The sequence below is a fragment of the Ambystoma mexicanum genome, chromosome 9, assembly GCF_040938575.1.
Source record: "Ambystoma mexicanum isolate Mex_15411 chromosome 9, UKY_AmexF1_1, whole genome shotgun sequence".
In the NCBI taxonomy this organism is placed as follows: domain Eukaryota; kingdom Metazoa; phylum Chordata; class Amphibia; order Caudata; family Ambystomatidae; genus Ambystoma; species Ambystoma mexicanum.
Genome location: NC_090931.1, coordinates 656,995,915 through 657,013,239, shown reverse-complemented (window position 1 = coordinate 657,013,239; position 17,325 = coordinate 656,995,915). Strand labels below are relative to the sequence as shown.

General features: G+C 43.2%; 1 protein-coding gene across 2 annotated transcripts in view; it reads right to left on the bottom strand.

Moving 5' to 3' along the window:
• Nucleotides 1-17,325, bottom strand: part of NAGPA (N-acetylglucosamine-1-phosphodiester alpha-N-acetylglucosaminidase) — a 330,108-nt gene that overhangs the window by 194,440 nt on the left and 118,343 nt on the right. For both annotated transcript variants that reach the window (XM_069615430.1, XM_069615431.1), the window contains exon 6: nt 4,357-4,562. In XM_069615430.1, the coding sequence (XP_069471531.1) occupies nt 4,357-4,562 (206 nt within the window). The remainder of the gene's footprint in view (nt 1-4,356; nt 4,563-17,325) is intronic.

The following is a 17,325-nucleotide window of genomic DNA, read 5'->3' as shown; positions in this document are numbered from 1 at the left end:
GATACATACCGACGCCTAATGGCATTGAAATGGATCCTAAGAAAGTGTCTTCTATTCTAGACTGGCCGAGTCCCCACTCTTAAGGAATTACAACGCTTCTTGGGTTTCGCAAACTTCCATCGACTATTTATTCCAGATTACTCAGACCTATTGGTTCCCCTTACTAGTTTGTTGAAAAAAGGGGCCCCATATATATGGTCCCCGGATACTGAAAAAGCATTTCAACTCTTGAAAAGGAGATTTACTACCACTCCGGTTCTTAGGACTTCCGAACCAGGACCTTCCTTATGGCGTGGAAATAGATGCTTCTAACTTCGCCTTGGGAGCTATCCCATCTAAAGTGGATCCAGACACCAAGAAATATCACCCCCCCTCCTACTACTCGCACACCTTTTCGGCAGCAGAAAAAAATGACAGCATCTTCGAGAAGGAGCTACTGGTCATTACATAAGCCTTCCTTAAATGAAGACATCTGCTGGAAGGTGCCTGTCACACCATCATGGTCTTCACAGATCATAGGAATTTTGTGTTTTTAAAAACAGCCCGATGCATGAATCATCAGAATCGCTGGATTCTACTTTGCCCAATTCAACTTTATTGTAACATTCAAACCAGGTCATTTGAATATATTGGGGTCAATTCACCTGCCCTCTTCTCTTATTAGGATGCGCTTAAACAGGAATATGCCCTCCTAGATCGAGCGGCTTTCCTTAGTAAAGGTTAAAGACAACAACGAAAACCAAGACCTCCTATTCCACAAAGCTAAACTATGGTTACCTACACAGAATAGTCATGAAACTATATTGTCATGGTGTCATGACCTGCCCCGAGAAGGGCATTTTGGTATTAGAAAGAGCTTGGAGAAACTACAAAGGATTGTATGGTGGGATACCATGAGAAAAGATAACATGGATTATGTTAATGGACGTGGGGTATGTGCTCGGGCTAAGGTCCTGAGGCAACAACCCTGTTAGGACAGTATTTCTGAAATCCAACTAAGGGCTCAGTAAAAACATTTAACTGAGGCAGTACAAGACTCCACTCTTAGTGTAAGGCTGTACCACCTGAGTTCATGGTAGCGTAAACACAGCAGCCAGGCGTATTTTAGGAGGGAGAGAGGGCTGTACAAACAGTACAAATGAAATTGTAATATACATGGTCCAAAGAAACAGAAAAACTATGTATTGTAAAAATAAAGGATTTATTTAAATACAGGTAGGCCCAGATACATCCAGGGGTAAATAAGTACTATCACACATTACATGAAATCACAATTATCGAAACACAACACTATGCTTGAAGGAGCACAGGCCCAAGCATAAACCTTATTTGGAACACCTAACATTAGTTCTAGGGAAGTCAAAACCTTTTCATACACGTTCAGTGTAGGTCACATCTATTCTTGGGGGGGAGGGTGGAGAGGGGTTAAAATCCAATGGTTACTTTCACAATTACATTCAGTAATGCAAGGGCAGTAGACCCTACCAGTTGTACAGTGACTCTTAGTACAAATCACAACTTTGGTAACTTATTTTTGGATGGCACACCGCTAACTCAAGGTAAGTAGAACCCATATACTTTTTTCAAATCTCACAATGGAGCCCAGGTTGGATCTTTCCCAGCTATACAAGTACCTTATGTACGACTTATTGGGGGACAGTTAGAACCACAGACACTTCTTGTGTCTGTCTAAACAGCACAGGGAAAGCAAAACCCAATGTTACACTTTACTGAATGACAGCCAAGTTATTTTAGGTAGGTAGGACTTAAGGCAGACCTATTCTGGACAGGCTTGCAGTAAGTCAGGGGAAACAAGATCCAGTTGGGGGACACTCATACAATTATCCTAACAGGCATAATGTGGTGAAACCAACACATTACTTTTGGGAAGAGGCACAACCTGATCACAGGTGAGTAACATACCTTCACATATACTTTCTATTAGAATGGCAAAACGGTTTCTAAGGAAAGAAAGATGTTAACCATACTTTTAAGAATAGTGCATTACATATCCAAGGTAAGTAAGAACTTTTGTAACTGTTTACTCTTAGAGTTACAGTTACCAACCAACTCTTTTACAAGTAAATAACTTTTAAACACTTATTTTCTTTTCTAGGCAAAAGGACCAATCCCTTAAAGGTCTTTCCCTTATTCTTGGAGCATGCATGTTCTCAGTGGCAGAAAAGGGGGGTCACTAGGATCTAGTGACCAACAGATAGATTTATAATAGATTCTTAAGTAGCAACAGTCAGAGTTCCTTAGGAAGACTGGGCAAACGGGTGAGTACTTTACTTATACAGTTAGAAGAGGGTCCAGGGGCTTCGCAGAGGACACCCTAGCAGGATTCTAGCAGTGGGACTGGGTGCATTGGGCTAGAGGCTTCATAGTCAAAGAACCCCCCCACCCCCCAGCTAAACAGAAATCCTAACAGACTTAAGGCAGGTAAATACCCAAGTCAACATAGTACCTCAGCATTGAAGAAGATTTTGCAGCAGGAGGACTTCAGAATCTGCAGCCAAATACCTGGTCAGTGGATTCCTTGTCGTGGTGACTGAAAACAAGACCTCAGAAGGAACTTAGCAGCAGGAATCAATGGAGAAGGCTCTAGGCAAGGTTTTCCTCGCGGCTGAATGAGGTTCTGCGGCTTTGCTGCCTTTTCAAGGAGCACATAAGACAGGAAATTGTGGCTGAATTTTCATTGTTACAAAGGTCCAGCACTCTGTTGAGGGGACTTATTGGACTCAATTTGTGTCTCTGGAGATCCACCAGGATGCCCACGAAGTTTCTGCGAGATTCGGAATTTGGAAGACTCTGCACCGCACATGGTTCGAGGTCCCAGGGAATTGGTTCCAGTGGTCGACTACCTCTACAGCTTCCAGGATCAGACTTTTATGCAGGAACCCAACCAAACAGCCTTGCAATATTCCATTTTGGGGGGGTTGGCAATACTTTTTGGACAGGTAGCCTCCCAGTTTGAACTATAATCTCACACTCAGGCTGGTAGACAAAGGGCTGCAGAGTTTTGGACTCCTCACTTAATTCCTGCCTTCACAGACACTCTGGAACCTGGGCGTAGAGTCCACAGGACTCCCGCCAAAGATAAAAATCACACAAAGGAATTTCCTGCCCTGGATGTCAGGAGAAGGAACAAGAAAGGAGAGGAACAATAACAACAAGACAGGGGCAATTGTGGTAAAATGAGCACCCATGGGTGCCTTTACGGGGGCTGTGCAAACAGCCCACGGTAAAGGTGCACCAAATTAATAAAAAGGTTCACTGCCGCCAGCCATTAAAGGTAAGTTTGTCCTTGGAACACAAACGTTACATTTAAAATGAGAAAGGGGATACTCACTATCTCCCCAGCACAAAACATAAGGTGGGGGGGTGCTGATCTCACTTAATAAAATGTAAAAGGGATCCAAAGATCCTTTTCACACTTGGGAACTGTAGTTCTCACAAGGTTAGCCAGAGACAGTTTATAAGGGGAGTGCCTAGGGCAAACCAGAAACAATAGGCACTTATTGCCAAAAAGTTGTCAAAGAGGATAACTTTTAAAAGACACTATGTAGAGTCTTAAAAAGGACACCAATAAAAAGCGTAAAAGACTCGAGTGTGGAAAAAGATTCCCACTCACTGAGGTATAGGGAATAATAATCTACCAGTCCAGCAAAAAGTTCTGGTATTGACACAGATCAGGAAGATTTATCATTAATATGAAAATCTTACCTAACAAGGTCAAGTGCCTGACTTTGCCTGACCGTATTAACGGGAGATGTCCAATGAGATATGCATGCGTTAGCCTCTTTACTCTGGATGGGGTATAGGAAATGGGGGGTTAGGGGTGATATTGCGTCTCATCATCGGTCGCCTGACCCCCACTTCCTGAAGATTCCTCACACAAGTGATGCTCCCACACTGGTCCACCCTCAGGGTCTGAGTCCAAAGGCAATGGCCGTGCCCTGGCCACCTAAGAGAGATCCCCGTGGACTAGCAAGTGAGACATTTCCCAGACATTTCTATACAGGGACTAAAATGTGACATCATGTTTTAGTCCCTGACATGACACTCTCGTAAAGCTGGCAATATGATCTCAGTTTTTGTGTTTGCAAGTTATATGAAACTGGCAAATCAACTCATTACGGAGACCAAAGTCCGCCAATGTCATCTATCCAATGTCACCTATCCTAAAATGCAGTCCCCAAATCGCTGCATCAATATTAAACAAAAGCAGTTACTTGGTCTTGCCCTCTGTACACAACATTACAATTGTAAATGTTCGCTGTGCGGTATTCCCAGCAATGCTGCAGCCCAGCCTCGCAAACGCATCCACAATTTAAGAAATAGAAGGCTCCTTACTTTGGGTGCACATCCCATGTCTGCTGCAATTCATGGGGCCACAATCCAGGATGTTGCAGGCGGCCCCGCCCCAAGAGCCAAAGCATTGGCATGCGCCCTGCAGGCAGTCACCATGGCCGCTGCAGTCTGCAGGATCACAGGCTGGTTCATGAACACAGATCACAGTGGAGATGCTCCGGGGACAGCGCCACATGCTGTCATCTTTACTAAAGAAAAGGAGATTGATATATTATTAGCGTTAGCCGAAAGAATTCACATCAAAAAGTCAGTACTCCTGCACTCCATGTAGTCCAGCCTACCAAATGAAGATTAAGTATGCTCAGAGGGTCTTCAAATGCTATTATTGCTACACTATTACAAGCTTCTCGAATTCATCACTAGAATTTTACGTACTAGCGAAATATCAAAAACGCAAATGAGAAACATCACCATCACTTTACAGTTTAAGGGATTTACAACAAAATAAAATGAGTGAAACACATCAGATTTGAATTATATAAAATAACCAATATCCCTCTGTAACATGTGAGGTGGTTCTTCAGAATCACACATTGGGTTTTATTTTGGAAAAAGTACACATTTTATACATTCTTCCAAACGTTCAAGGCTTGAGAACCAGGTTGATTTTTTTGTTCATTGGATATATTGCTTAGGGTGACCCGTGCTCGTGGAGTGTTTCATTTTTCATACTTCTGGGTGGGGTTGACTGGTAAATGCCTTGAACAGAAAAGATTTATTAAGTTTGTCGGGAAAAGTTGGTCACAGATGGGCGATTTGTGGGTCAGTCCACTGTTGGGCTTGGAATGTTTTTACCAATTAGGGGGGGGGGCTTGTGTTTGATCCCAAAGTACAAGAACAACAGATGGCGCCACTGATACTCTACCTATAACATCCCATGGTTCAGCTTGGGATGCATCCAATCCCTGCATGGATTATACATGGATAACTTCACGATTGTTTACATGCTTTCCTATCTTATACATGCAAGGAATTGTCCTTGACGCAGAAAAAACACGATTAGTTGGATAAACCATCAGAGTATTAATGTGAAATGCAATATTTCTTTTTCAGCATCACAATCTGCAATTAACATTTAGCAATATTAATGGTAAAAGGAGACTAGAATGTGCTTTTCCTTTATGTGATTTTAGTTCCGCAGAACTTTCCACTTAAGAGACATCTTGACATACACAATAAAACATAATTCATTTCAGCAATTCTGTAACAATAAAATACAACCTTAACACGCAATCTTCCTGTAATTATCAAGACCATAAAATCAATCAGAATTTTAAGTTATAGCTTAATATCCATTATAATTAAAGGTCCCGGTTTTATGGTATTTATTTTCTGCCGTTTGTGTCTGTATTTATCCACATTTATTTTTTGGCCTTTTTTTTATATTTTTCCACATACATTTTTTGCAATATAAAAAGATATTTCACAGCCAGGATTTTTCTGCATTTATTCTAGTCAAAAATACATTTATTAAAGCACACATACAGACATATAGGAAAGGAATGCTAGTTCAACAATTTTTTTCATAACAACAAACTGTTGCTCCTGTGACTGCTGCTGCCTTAAGATATATGCTGTCAGCAATTTGAAGAACTTCAACACTATTTTTATACAACTTTTCACGCTGCCAATCTGCAATGCGATGCAATTGGCCTGCAATGTATTAGTGACATCATAGAGAATCAAACACAAAGACCTGTTTTTCTTTTTTTTTATCCATTTCTTTTCCATTTTTATAAATAAATACAGACATGAAGCAGATTGATTTCCGGCTGTATTCATGTGTAAAAACGGAAAACTGGAAGTCTTAATTATAATTAGGTCAAATAGATACAGTAAGAGAAGTTATTAATAGTGGTTAATGCAAGGGATTGAATTTCCTTGAATTCCCTGAGCCTTTAAATTTACCTTTCACTTCTTTCCAAATTCCAAACAAGGCTATCAACAATGCTGTGTTATGCGAGTTGAGGCAATAAGGCTACAACTCGTCACCACCTATTGCTTTGTGATTGTGTACACATTGAACTAACCTGCTCACATAAGCCCTAAACAATTCCTTGCACATTGTCAAAACATGCTTAGCAGTTTCCAGTACATTAGGCATTTTACATATTCAATTTTCCAGAGAGACATGCAATTGAGGACCCTTTGTAGTTAGCATAGGAAGTTGGTCAATCCTCAACATTAAACAGAATCGCCTAGATGGACATTTGATCAAATAACATTGAGGACTCAGATATAAATAGGTCTGAAATCTAGGGACAGAATATTGCTTAAGCGATTCTATGTGATTAACATTTGAACCCCAATCCCACAGGTCCAGTTTGTTCCCAAACTCAGCTTTTAAAATGATAAAATCTTTAGTCCAGTCTGGGGTCCAATAAATCCACTTGAACGAGTCAAACACTGCTTTATTCCGCGGATCCTATCGATGCGAAGATCCTGGGGAAGGTGCTTGCCACCAGACTATGTAAGGTGGCTCCAATGCTAGTGCACCCAGATCAATGCATTTTATAGTGGGGCAGAATATCTCAATGAACCTCAGCCGTTCACATCACGTAATGGATCAGGTCAAAGATTCTAGTGAGGAGCTGGCATGGACATCTTTTGACGCAATGAAAGCTTTTTGATTCACTGACGTGGGACTGGTTGTTCCAGGTGCTGAAGACTTTTGGACTTGGAGAATATCTGCAGATGGTTAAGGTTGTTGTACAACGGGCCGACAGCAAGGGTGAAAACTAATAAGTGGATCTCATCGCAGGGGGATGAGGCCGGGGTGCCCAGTCTCACCTATACTGTTCACAATGGCACTGGAATCCCTGGCGTGGTTTCTCAGGAAGGAGACGGGGAAGGCAGGGATACTTGCAGGAGGGGTGAGACATATCACTTCATTATACACGGATGATTTATTACTTTATGTGACCAACCCACAGGAAAACATGGCAATGCTGTTGGGCATTTTGGGTCATGTCCGTGTGCGGTCTGGTTTTCACATAAACAGAGAGAAATCTCTATTGTTCCCACTGGGGGGCATGCGTGGACTGGATCCATCTACCCTCCTGGATTGAGGATACGATGGGAGGGGAAAGAGTTCAAATACTTTGGACTCACAGTCTTCGATGACCTGAAGGAGACGTTTGTATACAACACCGGCAGGGCATTGTCCCGAGTTGGGACCTCGATCCAGTTCTAGAAAAAGGCGCTGATATCACTAATGGGTAGGGTTACACTCTGTAAAATAGTTATACTCCCAAGGCTTCTCTATTTTTTACTAATATACCATATTGTATTAAAAAAGTATTTTTCAGAATGTTGGATGAGAAGGTTGGGGAATTACTATGGGATACAGGCAGGAGAAGGTTCTTGCTAGCCACATTGAAACGTCCGTGGTCGGATGGGGGAGGTCTTAATCTTCCGGATTATGAGCTTTACTTTATGTCTGCACAACAACTGCAAGCTATATTGGCATGGACAGACATAAGGGGAGAACTATTGATGCGGTTGTTGGGGACCCTTCCGGCTTGCCGGCAAGGAATAGAACTGCTGTGGGGTACAATTGGAGGAAAGGGGGCTACACATGTATTTCAAGTGGTAAGAATGCTCTGGAAGAAGCTCTTGCGAAACACGCAGGTGTCTGGCCTTTACAGCGCAAATTTTCCATGGGGTGTGGACTCTGGACTTCGCCTAGCATTAGGGAGCATAGGAATATCTGATTTGGGAGTCAAGGAGTAATATACCGTGGGGAATTTGTTTGAAGATGGAAATTTGATGTCGTTTGAAGACTGGAGGACTCGTTACGGGGTGGTAAAGGGGCACTTTGTAACATATGGTATGTTGACCAGACAGCTGGCTGCCAAGTAGAAAGGGATCCCGGAGAAACTCAGACACACCCTTGATGCAGTTGCTCTTGGTGCACGAGGATGGGGTACCAGGGTTCTTCGGGTTTATCAGATTTTGCGGTGTACGTGTCCTGTGAAGAAATTGCTAGTTCAGAGTAAATGGGGGCAGATCATGGGGGGTCCGATATCAGAGGGAGAATGGGTGAAATATTGGGAGCAGATCTGCTTATCCAGTTTAATGTTTTGCACAGGGTATATGTGACTCCTGTTAAACTGCATGCAATTAATAGTGCTCAGAGTTGGGACTGTCCACGCTGTAGGATAGGGCCAGCAGGGATATGGCATATGCTTTGGGGGTGTTCGGTTGGGGCATACTACTAGCAGGAAGTGATAGCAAAGATTAATGATTTGCTGGGCTCCAGTCTTGAATGTTCTCTGAAGCTAAAACTGTGGGGACAACTCCCTGGGGGGAAGCGACAGAACACTTGCAATCGTATGGCCCAGTTTCTGCTGGGGGAGGAGTAGCCATTTCCATCGGTCGTGCAATGGATGGGCGATGTTGGCAGGTGGGGGATTGTTGAATTGGATATGTTACACAAAAATAGGGACCCGGAAGTGGAGGAGTGGATGACGGTGGACTGGGGCCGGTTGCTGGAGGAGTTGTGGTTATCGGCAGATATGAAACCACCATGAAACAGCAGAGGGAGAAGACACATTTCAGTGGGGGGGCAATAAAGGGGAAGGGAGAGGGGCTGTTGGGGTGCTGGAAGGAACTTCATGGGTTGGGGGGGGCAGGTCAGCTGGACAATTTATGGTATCAAAATAATCCATTTGACCGCGCTTCACTGTTAACAGTTTTGAAAGGTATGTTGTAATTCTTTATGTAAATGGAAACTCAAATTAACAAATGTTAAAAAAAACTAAAAAAAACACAAAACACTGCTTTATTCCAAATATGCAATTTATTATTGTGCACATTATTCAGCAAATATGAGCAAAATACTTAATAATGGGCATTTGGGATCCTTAATAGCCTTTATATATAGAGCCCCTTTCTTTCTGAGCACCAGACAAGCAAGCAATCTTAAGTCAAATTCCAAGCACAGTAGTTCTATCCAGACAGATTGTGGCAAATTTAATATAGTCCTCCAAAATGTGTTGTCTATAACTTTTAACCAGTGATAGATAATCTGTCACCCTCAGGACTTCGAAACTGTAGGTTATAGCAGGGTAAAACAAAAGCTCTGCTTATAAAGCAGAGCTATACCCTGACAACTGTAACCCGCAGTACTGCCCGTTTGGGGTTTTTCCTGAAGTCCCCTTGAGGTAATACTTAATAAAAACAATCCCTTGGCATACAGGTCCCAACTATTAATATGAGTCTGTAATACTCAAGGAACCTTGGTAGAGTGGAAGAACAGTCAGGCTTATCATAGGAAGAAGATGTGAGCTCTAGGTAAGTACACTGAACCCAGGAAGTACAATAGTCCAAAGAAATACTTACACTTACAATGTTATATTAAAATATACATTTATTATATTTACACATGGAAGATGCATACATCCTTAGTTCACTTAACCAACACACACAGAAATTCTTAATACTTTTCAAAGCCCATTGCTTCAATGGTAGTTGCTTGGGGTACAATTGACACTAATGACACTAATGACAGTTCTACTGTATTATTGGTACTGCTGTGTGTTAAGACAAAGATATACTGTAATTGTATTGAGTTAGCAAAACAACATAATATTGAGTCTTTTAAGAAGGAAAGGGGTTGATTAATCACACAGCAGCAGAGCTTAACATTCTAGAGACACTTTTCAGACAAAAATTCCAATCCCTAACTATACGAAAAAGAAGTCAGTGTTGGAGTGGCTTCAAAGTCTTAAGAAGTAGCAGAACAGCAAAGGATCCTCAGGTTCCTCAGGATACTTTCAGTCTCCAGGAAAGGTTACTTGGCAAGTCAACACAAAGACGGGGACCCTGAAAAAGGACTCTCTAAAGGGACACAAGCTGGCAGTTTGGGTCAGACGTAGAGTGGACACCCTGGACACCTCTTCACACCCTGCAGTTACTCTGGAGAGACTTACTTGGTTCAAGGTAAGTTATACCTTATCACCACACAGTACCTTAGGTTAGAAGAAATGCTCGTAGCTGGATTCTCCTCTGTGCAGCAACGGACCTGGTCTCCTGATTCCTTGATCTGGTGGCGAAAGGAAGGACTCTGAATGGGATGTCTCAGTAGCAGTCTCGAGGGAGAGCGAGGACCCTTGGCACGGATTTCCTCAGTCTCCTTGGTGAGTCTGCAATTTTGGCGACTTTTTCTCAGCACCAATAAAGGATGGGGGGACTTAGGAGGTTCAACTGGAGCTCAGCAAAGACTTGACAGATTCAGCCTCTCAAAGACGTTGTACTGCAAATGGGTCAGAGGTCTCCTGATATTTGCGGTCTGCAGCTCTGGAAAGTCGCAGCACCTCAGGAGATGGCTCAATTTTTAGTTCGTCTCAGGGCTGGTTGGTCCCTCCAGCCAAAGGAAAGGAGTCATCCTCTTCGGAGCTCCTCTGTGAAGTAGAAAACGGGGTCAGGACAGCAGTCGTCACATCACAGTGATTTGAGGAGTTTGCAGGCGTCTTCAGCTTTAGTTACTTCAGTTCCAGTGGGCGACTTGCTTTTCACCTCAGGAACCTCACATTTTATTCAGTTTTCCCACACACTCCTCTGCAAACTCTGAGCATTTTACAGAAAGGGGCAGTTGGCCGTCCAATCAGGACAGCCAGCCCCCCAATGGGAACTGGTTTAATTCAGGCACTCAGGCAGATGAGTTTAGGACCCTTTAGGAACGTGCAAGAGTACAAATAACTGAACCAACTCAGGAAGATGGCGAAGTACTGTTTTATTAACAATGATCTAAAACAGGGAGTTTACAACAAACGTCAATGGACGGACGCTTAGGTTCTCTCAGTGATCTTTTCACAAAACATAGTTTATATGTCAAAAATACATCAGAGGTGATGTCATACTACGTGGCAAATAATGAAAAAACTACTAAGGGTCGGATTGTCTAAAGGGGAACATCTAAGTATATTATCTATAGGAACAAGGATTGTGAATGACTGCCCACTGTCAGGTTGACAATATATGCCTAGCTCTAAACATGTCATCTTCAAAAACATTAGCTAAACGGTTTCTCATTGGTTTTCAAACTATAAGGTCCTTCATTATATGGACCACTACAATTAGTTGGCATGCTTGTGCCATGTCTAGAACATTCGCGTCACTTAGCAGCACACAAGCCCAGACCCAGGTGCAAGGAGATGGGGCATGACACTACCTCCCCACCCAAATAGCCCAGCATCTCTCATCACCCATGCCTTCTGCCATGAAGATTGTCTTTGAACTTGGCCTTGCAAAAGTATCCTTGTCTTCAGAATACATGGGAGTGCTAGCACTCACTATCGTGTTCTAGGACTCAAGTCCAAACTCTTTTATCCTTGGCTCATGTGACAGGAGACCATGATTTGGTCCATTTTGCAGGTTTTAAATGCCTTAAATGAATTAAACTTGGCACTCTTGGTGTTCTTTCTTTGCACTTTAACAAGGGATGATTCATCCTTCGCATGTTCGCTGCTTTCCAGAATAGATAGCTGACCTTGACTCCAGGCCAGACAACCTTGCCATGCCGCTCCACAATTCAGCTTATTTTTGCTGCAACAGTTTTCCCTTTCCTCTTCATGAGTGCTGGCTTACTAAATTAATGATACCAATGTCCAGCTTCTATACAATGGCGGCTTCACCTGCATTCTATTCACTACGTATAGCCAGCTTCTATGATGACTTAGTCTACTTGCGTTTCAGCGTCTGTACAATTATTGAACGGTTGATTCTCTACAGCACTTTGTGCACGTGTAACCTTTTTCATATTTAAAAGTACACTTGATTCTTTACTTTGTCATTAGTATCTGTAGGATCCATACATCCTCTTCAGCCAGTATATAGGTCGCTTGGGAGGTCACTAGCTCCTTTATTTGCTCTTTTTTTTATATTCCTTCAGGGAGTTCCTCCCTTAGGCTGTCATCGCTTCAGGGATACATTCAGTATGGTTGTCTCAATGGGCATCTTCTTTCGAACACACATTGCGGTATTGGTACAACTGCTGGTGTCAAACACGGCACGACCTTAGGTTTCCAACATATGGGAGGTAGGGGGGCAGGGTTTCTTGCAGAGGCATGTAGCTGCTTCTCTACACCGACACAGGGCAGGGGAGTGAATAACTCCTCCCCCACTTCCCGCCTGCCCAGACACACTGGAGCCTAGGCGGGTACACTCAAGGGTTCCCACCAAAGGCAAATGCAAACACACACACACCTCCCACCCCAGAATGGTAAAAGGCCTAACAAAGAACAACCACAATAGACATGCTGAAAAAAGAAAGGAGCCAGCATGTTAGAACAGAGGTGACCATATTGTGCAGAACCAAGACTGTGAATACAGTCTGCAGTAAAAGCAAAATAGCACAAGAGTTGGTATAACACTGACACCAGCCATAGCTATAGGGTTGTCTATGTGACTAAAATGTCAAGGAGCAGAGAGAAGGGGGACACAAGGTACTCCCTGAGCACTCCATATAAGGTGGTGTGTGCTAAGCTCTCAGTACAAAGTTTTAGGAGCGATACAAAGTATCCCTCTGTCCTTAAGAACTGTAGTTAGTAAGGATAAAGAAAGAATTTCAAAGGAGAATCCAAAGGGTTCCCAGCAACACTGCACATAGGGTGCTGCGTGCTGCAAAAGTTAAACACAGATGCCTTTAAAGAGATATGGAGGAATGCAGACTCCATACTAAAAGTTAAACACAGAACAGAGTTCAAAAAGTCAGAACAAATCAGAATAAATATGGGGAAAAAGGCTTCCTTCATTTAGGATAGAAAGAAAAAGGTTCAGAAGTCCATCAACAAGTGCTGCGGAACCCACTAGGAGAGGGAATGAAGCATAAAATCTCCCTAACACTGCCGGCAAATGTTTTAATCTGCGCCGTCTGTAAGGCTGTTTTGTGGCTCATCTCGGCAATTACCTCCATGTTCTTCCAATCTCTAATCCAAGATATTTATACTTGTATACACGCTCCACTTCACCTTCCATTAGGCGCAGAACAGTTTTCCTGCAGCTTTTACTGCCAAAGCACATGAATGTTGAATTTTCTAAGTTTAAAAACAAATCATTATCATGGACATACCTGCAGAATTCAATGGCTGTCCTAAGCAGACCAATGTATGTATGGTCAAATAAAACAATATTGTCCGCATAGGACAGCCATTACACATCAATACCACTCAATTTAAGAGGGCTATTGTTTACTGTTCCTAAACAGTTGGCAAGTCGGCTATGTATGAATTAAAAAGTAGGGGGGCCAACACAAAACCCTGTTTGAACCCTCTAGCCAGCACCACTACCCTCCAACTGTACCCGGACCAATGTAGATTCATAAAGTTGCATGACACTCTTCAATAACCGAGAAGGAATGCCATAATTCCCTAGTTTCTGCCAAAGCTTAAAGCGATTGACAGTGTCAAACGCTGCTTTCAATTCGACATACAATATAGGGCGGGAGCACCTTTTGATCATGCATTGCTGATTAAAATGATCTAGCAGTAGCATGTTATATGCTGTGGCAGAACCACTTCTAAAAACCTGTTTGAAAGGTTCCCATTAGAGAACATGAATCAACCCATTTTTGTAGCTCTCTGAGCATTAAAGTTGCAAAGATTTGCTATTCGTGTCCAACAAAGACAATCGATAGTTGGACGCCATAATTCTGCTACCTTTTTTGTGAACTGGAATCAATATAGATCGTCTTTATGACACAGCAATGCGGCCTTCTTGGCAGACCACGCTAAATAGTGTGGTTAATATTGTAGGCCATTTCTCAGGGTTCTGCAAGGCCATCAGGCCCTGGGGCTCGTTTGAGTCTCTTTATAGTCAACTCAATGTCCTCTTTATCAAATTGGAGGTCAAAGGGACCTTTTCAGAGTAGCCACACTATCAATTATCAGTTCCTTTTAGTTAAAGCAAGTGGCAATTATATATGATCGCCAAGTGCTTTCCAAGATAGGGTTAATGGAACGATGGATAGGGTTACCTCTACAGGACCCTAGAATTCCCCATATTTGTTTGGTATTCCCAACGGCAAGCACCTGAATCGCCTTTTGCCATTGAATGGTATTTACAGAATGCTTGGGTTGCTTTAACGCGTTCGAGTGCCTATTTTTTTATTCTTTTTACAATTAAACCATATTCACTGGAATCCCCATAGGCTTTACAAGCAGCCCTAATCTTGTGTCTTTGCCTGCGTTTTGCCATTTGGATTTCTTTACCAAAAGGTCTTTACGCTCCCAACCAACTTTAAGGATGCCATCGAACTTGTGGAAGCAAAAATCCTAGTGAATCCGAATATCCAGTCCTCAATTTGATCAGCAGTCATATCCATGAAATCAGGGAGCTCCATTTCTAATCTTCCTGCTATGAACTCTCCAATTTTATTGAGATTTTGGGCAGACCAACCAATTCAACTGCCACTAGAGTTGGCCATACCCCCTGCATGTCTTAACACTTTTAGGCTTCCCAAATCAGCAGATATCTGTAATACCAAGGCATCATGGTCACTGTATCCATTATAGTTTATTTCTAGTTTCGTAACAAAGTTGACAAATTTGCTGGAACAGTAGAAGTAATCAAATGTAGCCTTTTTTCTTCCACAATGTCAATGCCAAATATATCCCCCATAGTCATTTACCATTCATGCATAAAATGTGTCCATAATTGTAGCATGGTACATCTTATGCTACACTGATGTGGAATCTACAGGGATTCTGGAAGGAGAATGTGGAGGTGGAGTGCGGACACTGAGAAGACGGTTGGAGAGACTGAAGCAGCGCCCTTCAGAGACTCCTTGCATATCCCCCTTTTATTATATGAGAATGCATTACTTACCGTAAAAGCATTTCTGATGGTTGTATCTGCTTAGATTCACATGCTGTGCATAGGTCCGACATCCAGTGGTCACTGCGGAGTATTGCATTTTGTTTTTCGTAGTCGAAAAGGGGACGTCGACTAGGCGTGTCTGAAACACTATCCCTATAGTGACGTGCGTTGTACCCACAATCCCTCACGCGTCGAGGTCCCTCTGTTTGTATTTTTTCTGCCCTGAGGGAGCCTTCTAGATGTGAGTGAGTACAGAAAGAGAGAGAGATATATAAAGGAAGTCTATGTTCCTTCCATCCGAGCGGGGAGGAAGGGTGGGCGCATGTGAATCTAAGCAGATACAACCATCAGAAATGCTTTTACGGTAAGTAATGCATTCTCTTCTGATGTTTGTTAATCTGCTTAGAATCACATGCTGTGCATAGACTAGCGAGCAGTACCCGGAGTTGGCGGTGGGTTATGAGAAGGAACAGTAGAGAAAAGGTGTCGTAATACTGCCTGTCCCACCTGGGAGTCAGATCTAGAGTGTGTATCTAGACAGTAGTGTTTTGTAAAGGTGTGCACAGAACTCCAGGTAGCCGCTTTGCAGATGGACTCAAGGGGAACATTTGCAATGAATGCTATGGATGCCCCCGTGCCTCGAGTAGAGTGTGCTCTTGGCTTAAAGGGTAGTTCTCTCTTAGCAAGAGTATAGCAGAGAGTGATGCATTGAACAATCCATCTAGAAATAGTGGATTTTGAAACCGCATCTCCTTCTCTTCCTGCTGCCACCGAGACGAAGAACTGATTAGTCTTCCTCAATGGTCTGGTTCTTTCCATGTAGAACATGACCGCCCTGCGTACATCAAGTGTGTGCAGAGTCCTTTCTCCCAAATTGGAAGGATTTTGAAAGAACGTTGGTAGTTCTATAGACTGGTTTACGTGGAATTTAGAAATAAATTTCGGAGCAAACCTAGGGTGAGTGCGTAGAACCACTTTATCTTTGTGAACTGTAACAAAGGGGTCTAGAATAGAAAGAGCCTGAAGTTCACTTACTCTCCTGATGGAGGTGATAGCTATTAAAAAAGCAGTCTTAAGAGTAAGGTGTTTAAGGGATGCTTTGTGCATGGGTTCGAATGGAGAGCCCATGAGTCTGGTAAGTACCACATTAAGGTCCCATCCGGGAGCAGGGTCAGCTATCGGGGGGTGTATTCTCTTTACTCCCTCCATGAATGTTTTTATAACTGGGATCCTCCACCACGACACTTTGAGTTGGGAGGTGGTGTATGCAGAAAGTGCCGCTAGGTGGACTTTAATGGAGTTAAACACTAGGCCTGAATCCAAGAGATGGGTCAGGTATAGTACCACATGTGTGGGAGAGCAGTCAATAGGGTTGATGCTTTTACTCCTGCACCAGATGACAAATCTCTTCCACTTGCTAGAATAGCAGTGGCGAGTGTTCGGTTTTCTGGCTTCCCTGAGGATGTCCATGCATCTTTGCGGGAGTTGTAGATGTCCGAACTCTATGATTTCAGGAGCCAAGCTGCTAAATTCATGTTCTGGGGGCATGGGTGCAGAGTCCTGCCCTTGTTCTGAGATAGCATGTTGTACGGGCAGGGGAGTTTTACTGGGGGAGATAGAGACATCTCCATCAAGTGAGCGAACCATGGCTGTCGGGCCCACATTGGGGCCACCAGTATCATGGTCACTTGTTCCTGGTGCATCTTGTGCACCACCTTGTTGAGAAGGGGAGTCGGGGGAAAAGCGTAAACAAATTTCCCTGACCATTGCATCGATAGACCGTTCCCCTTGGATTGGTTCTGGGGGTACCTGGAGGCGTAACTTAGGCATTGAGAGTTCTCCAGGGTTGCGAACAGGTCTATTTCTGGGAATCCCCATTGTGTGAAGACGTCGAAGACGATGTCTTCGTGTAGACGCCATTCGTACTCTTCGGGCAGAGGGAAATCTCTGCTGAGTCTGTCTGCCAGCAGATTGAGTTCCCCGGGTACATGTAGTGACAGTAGGAACATGTCCTGTTTGAGAGCCCACTTCCATATATTCTGGGACAGTTTGGACAAGCCTGGAGAGTGGGTGCCCCCCTGCTTGTTGATGTAGTACATGGCTGTAGTGCTGTCCGTAAGGACCATTACTGTC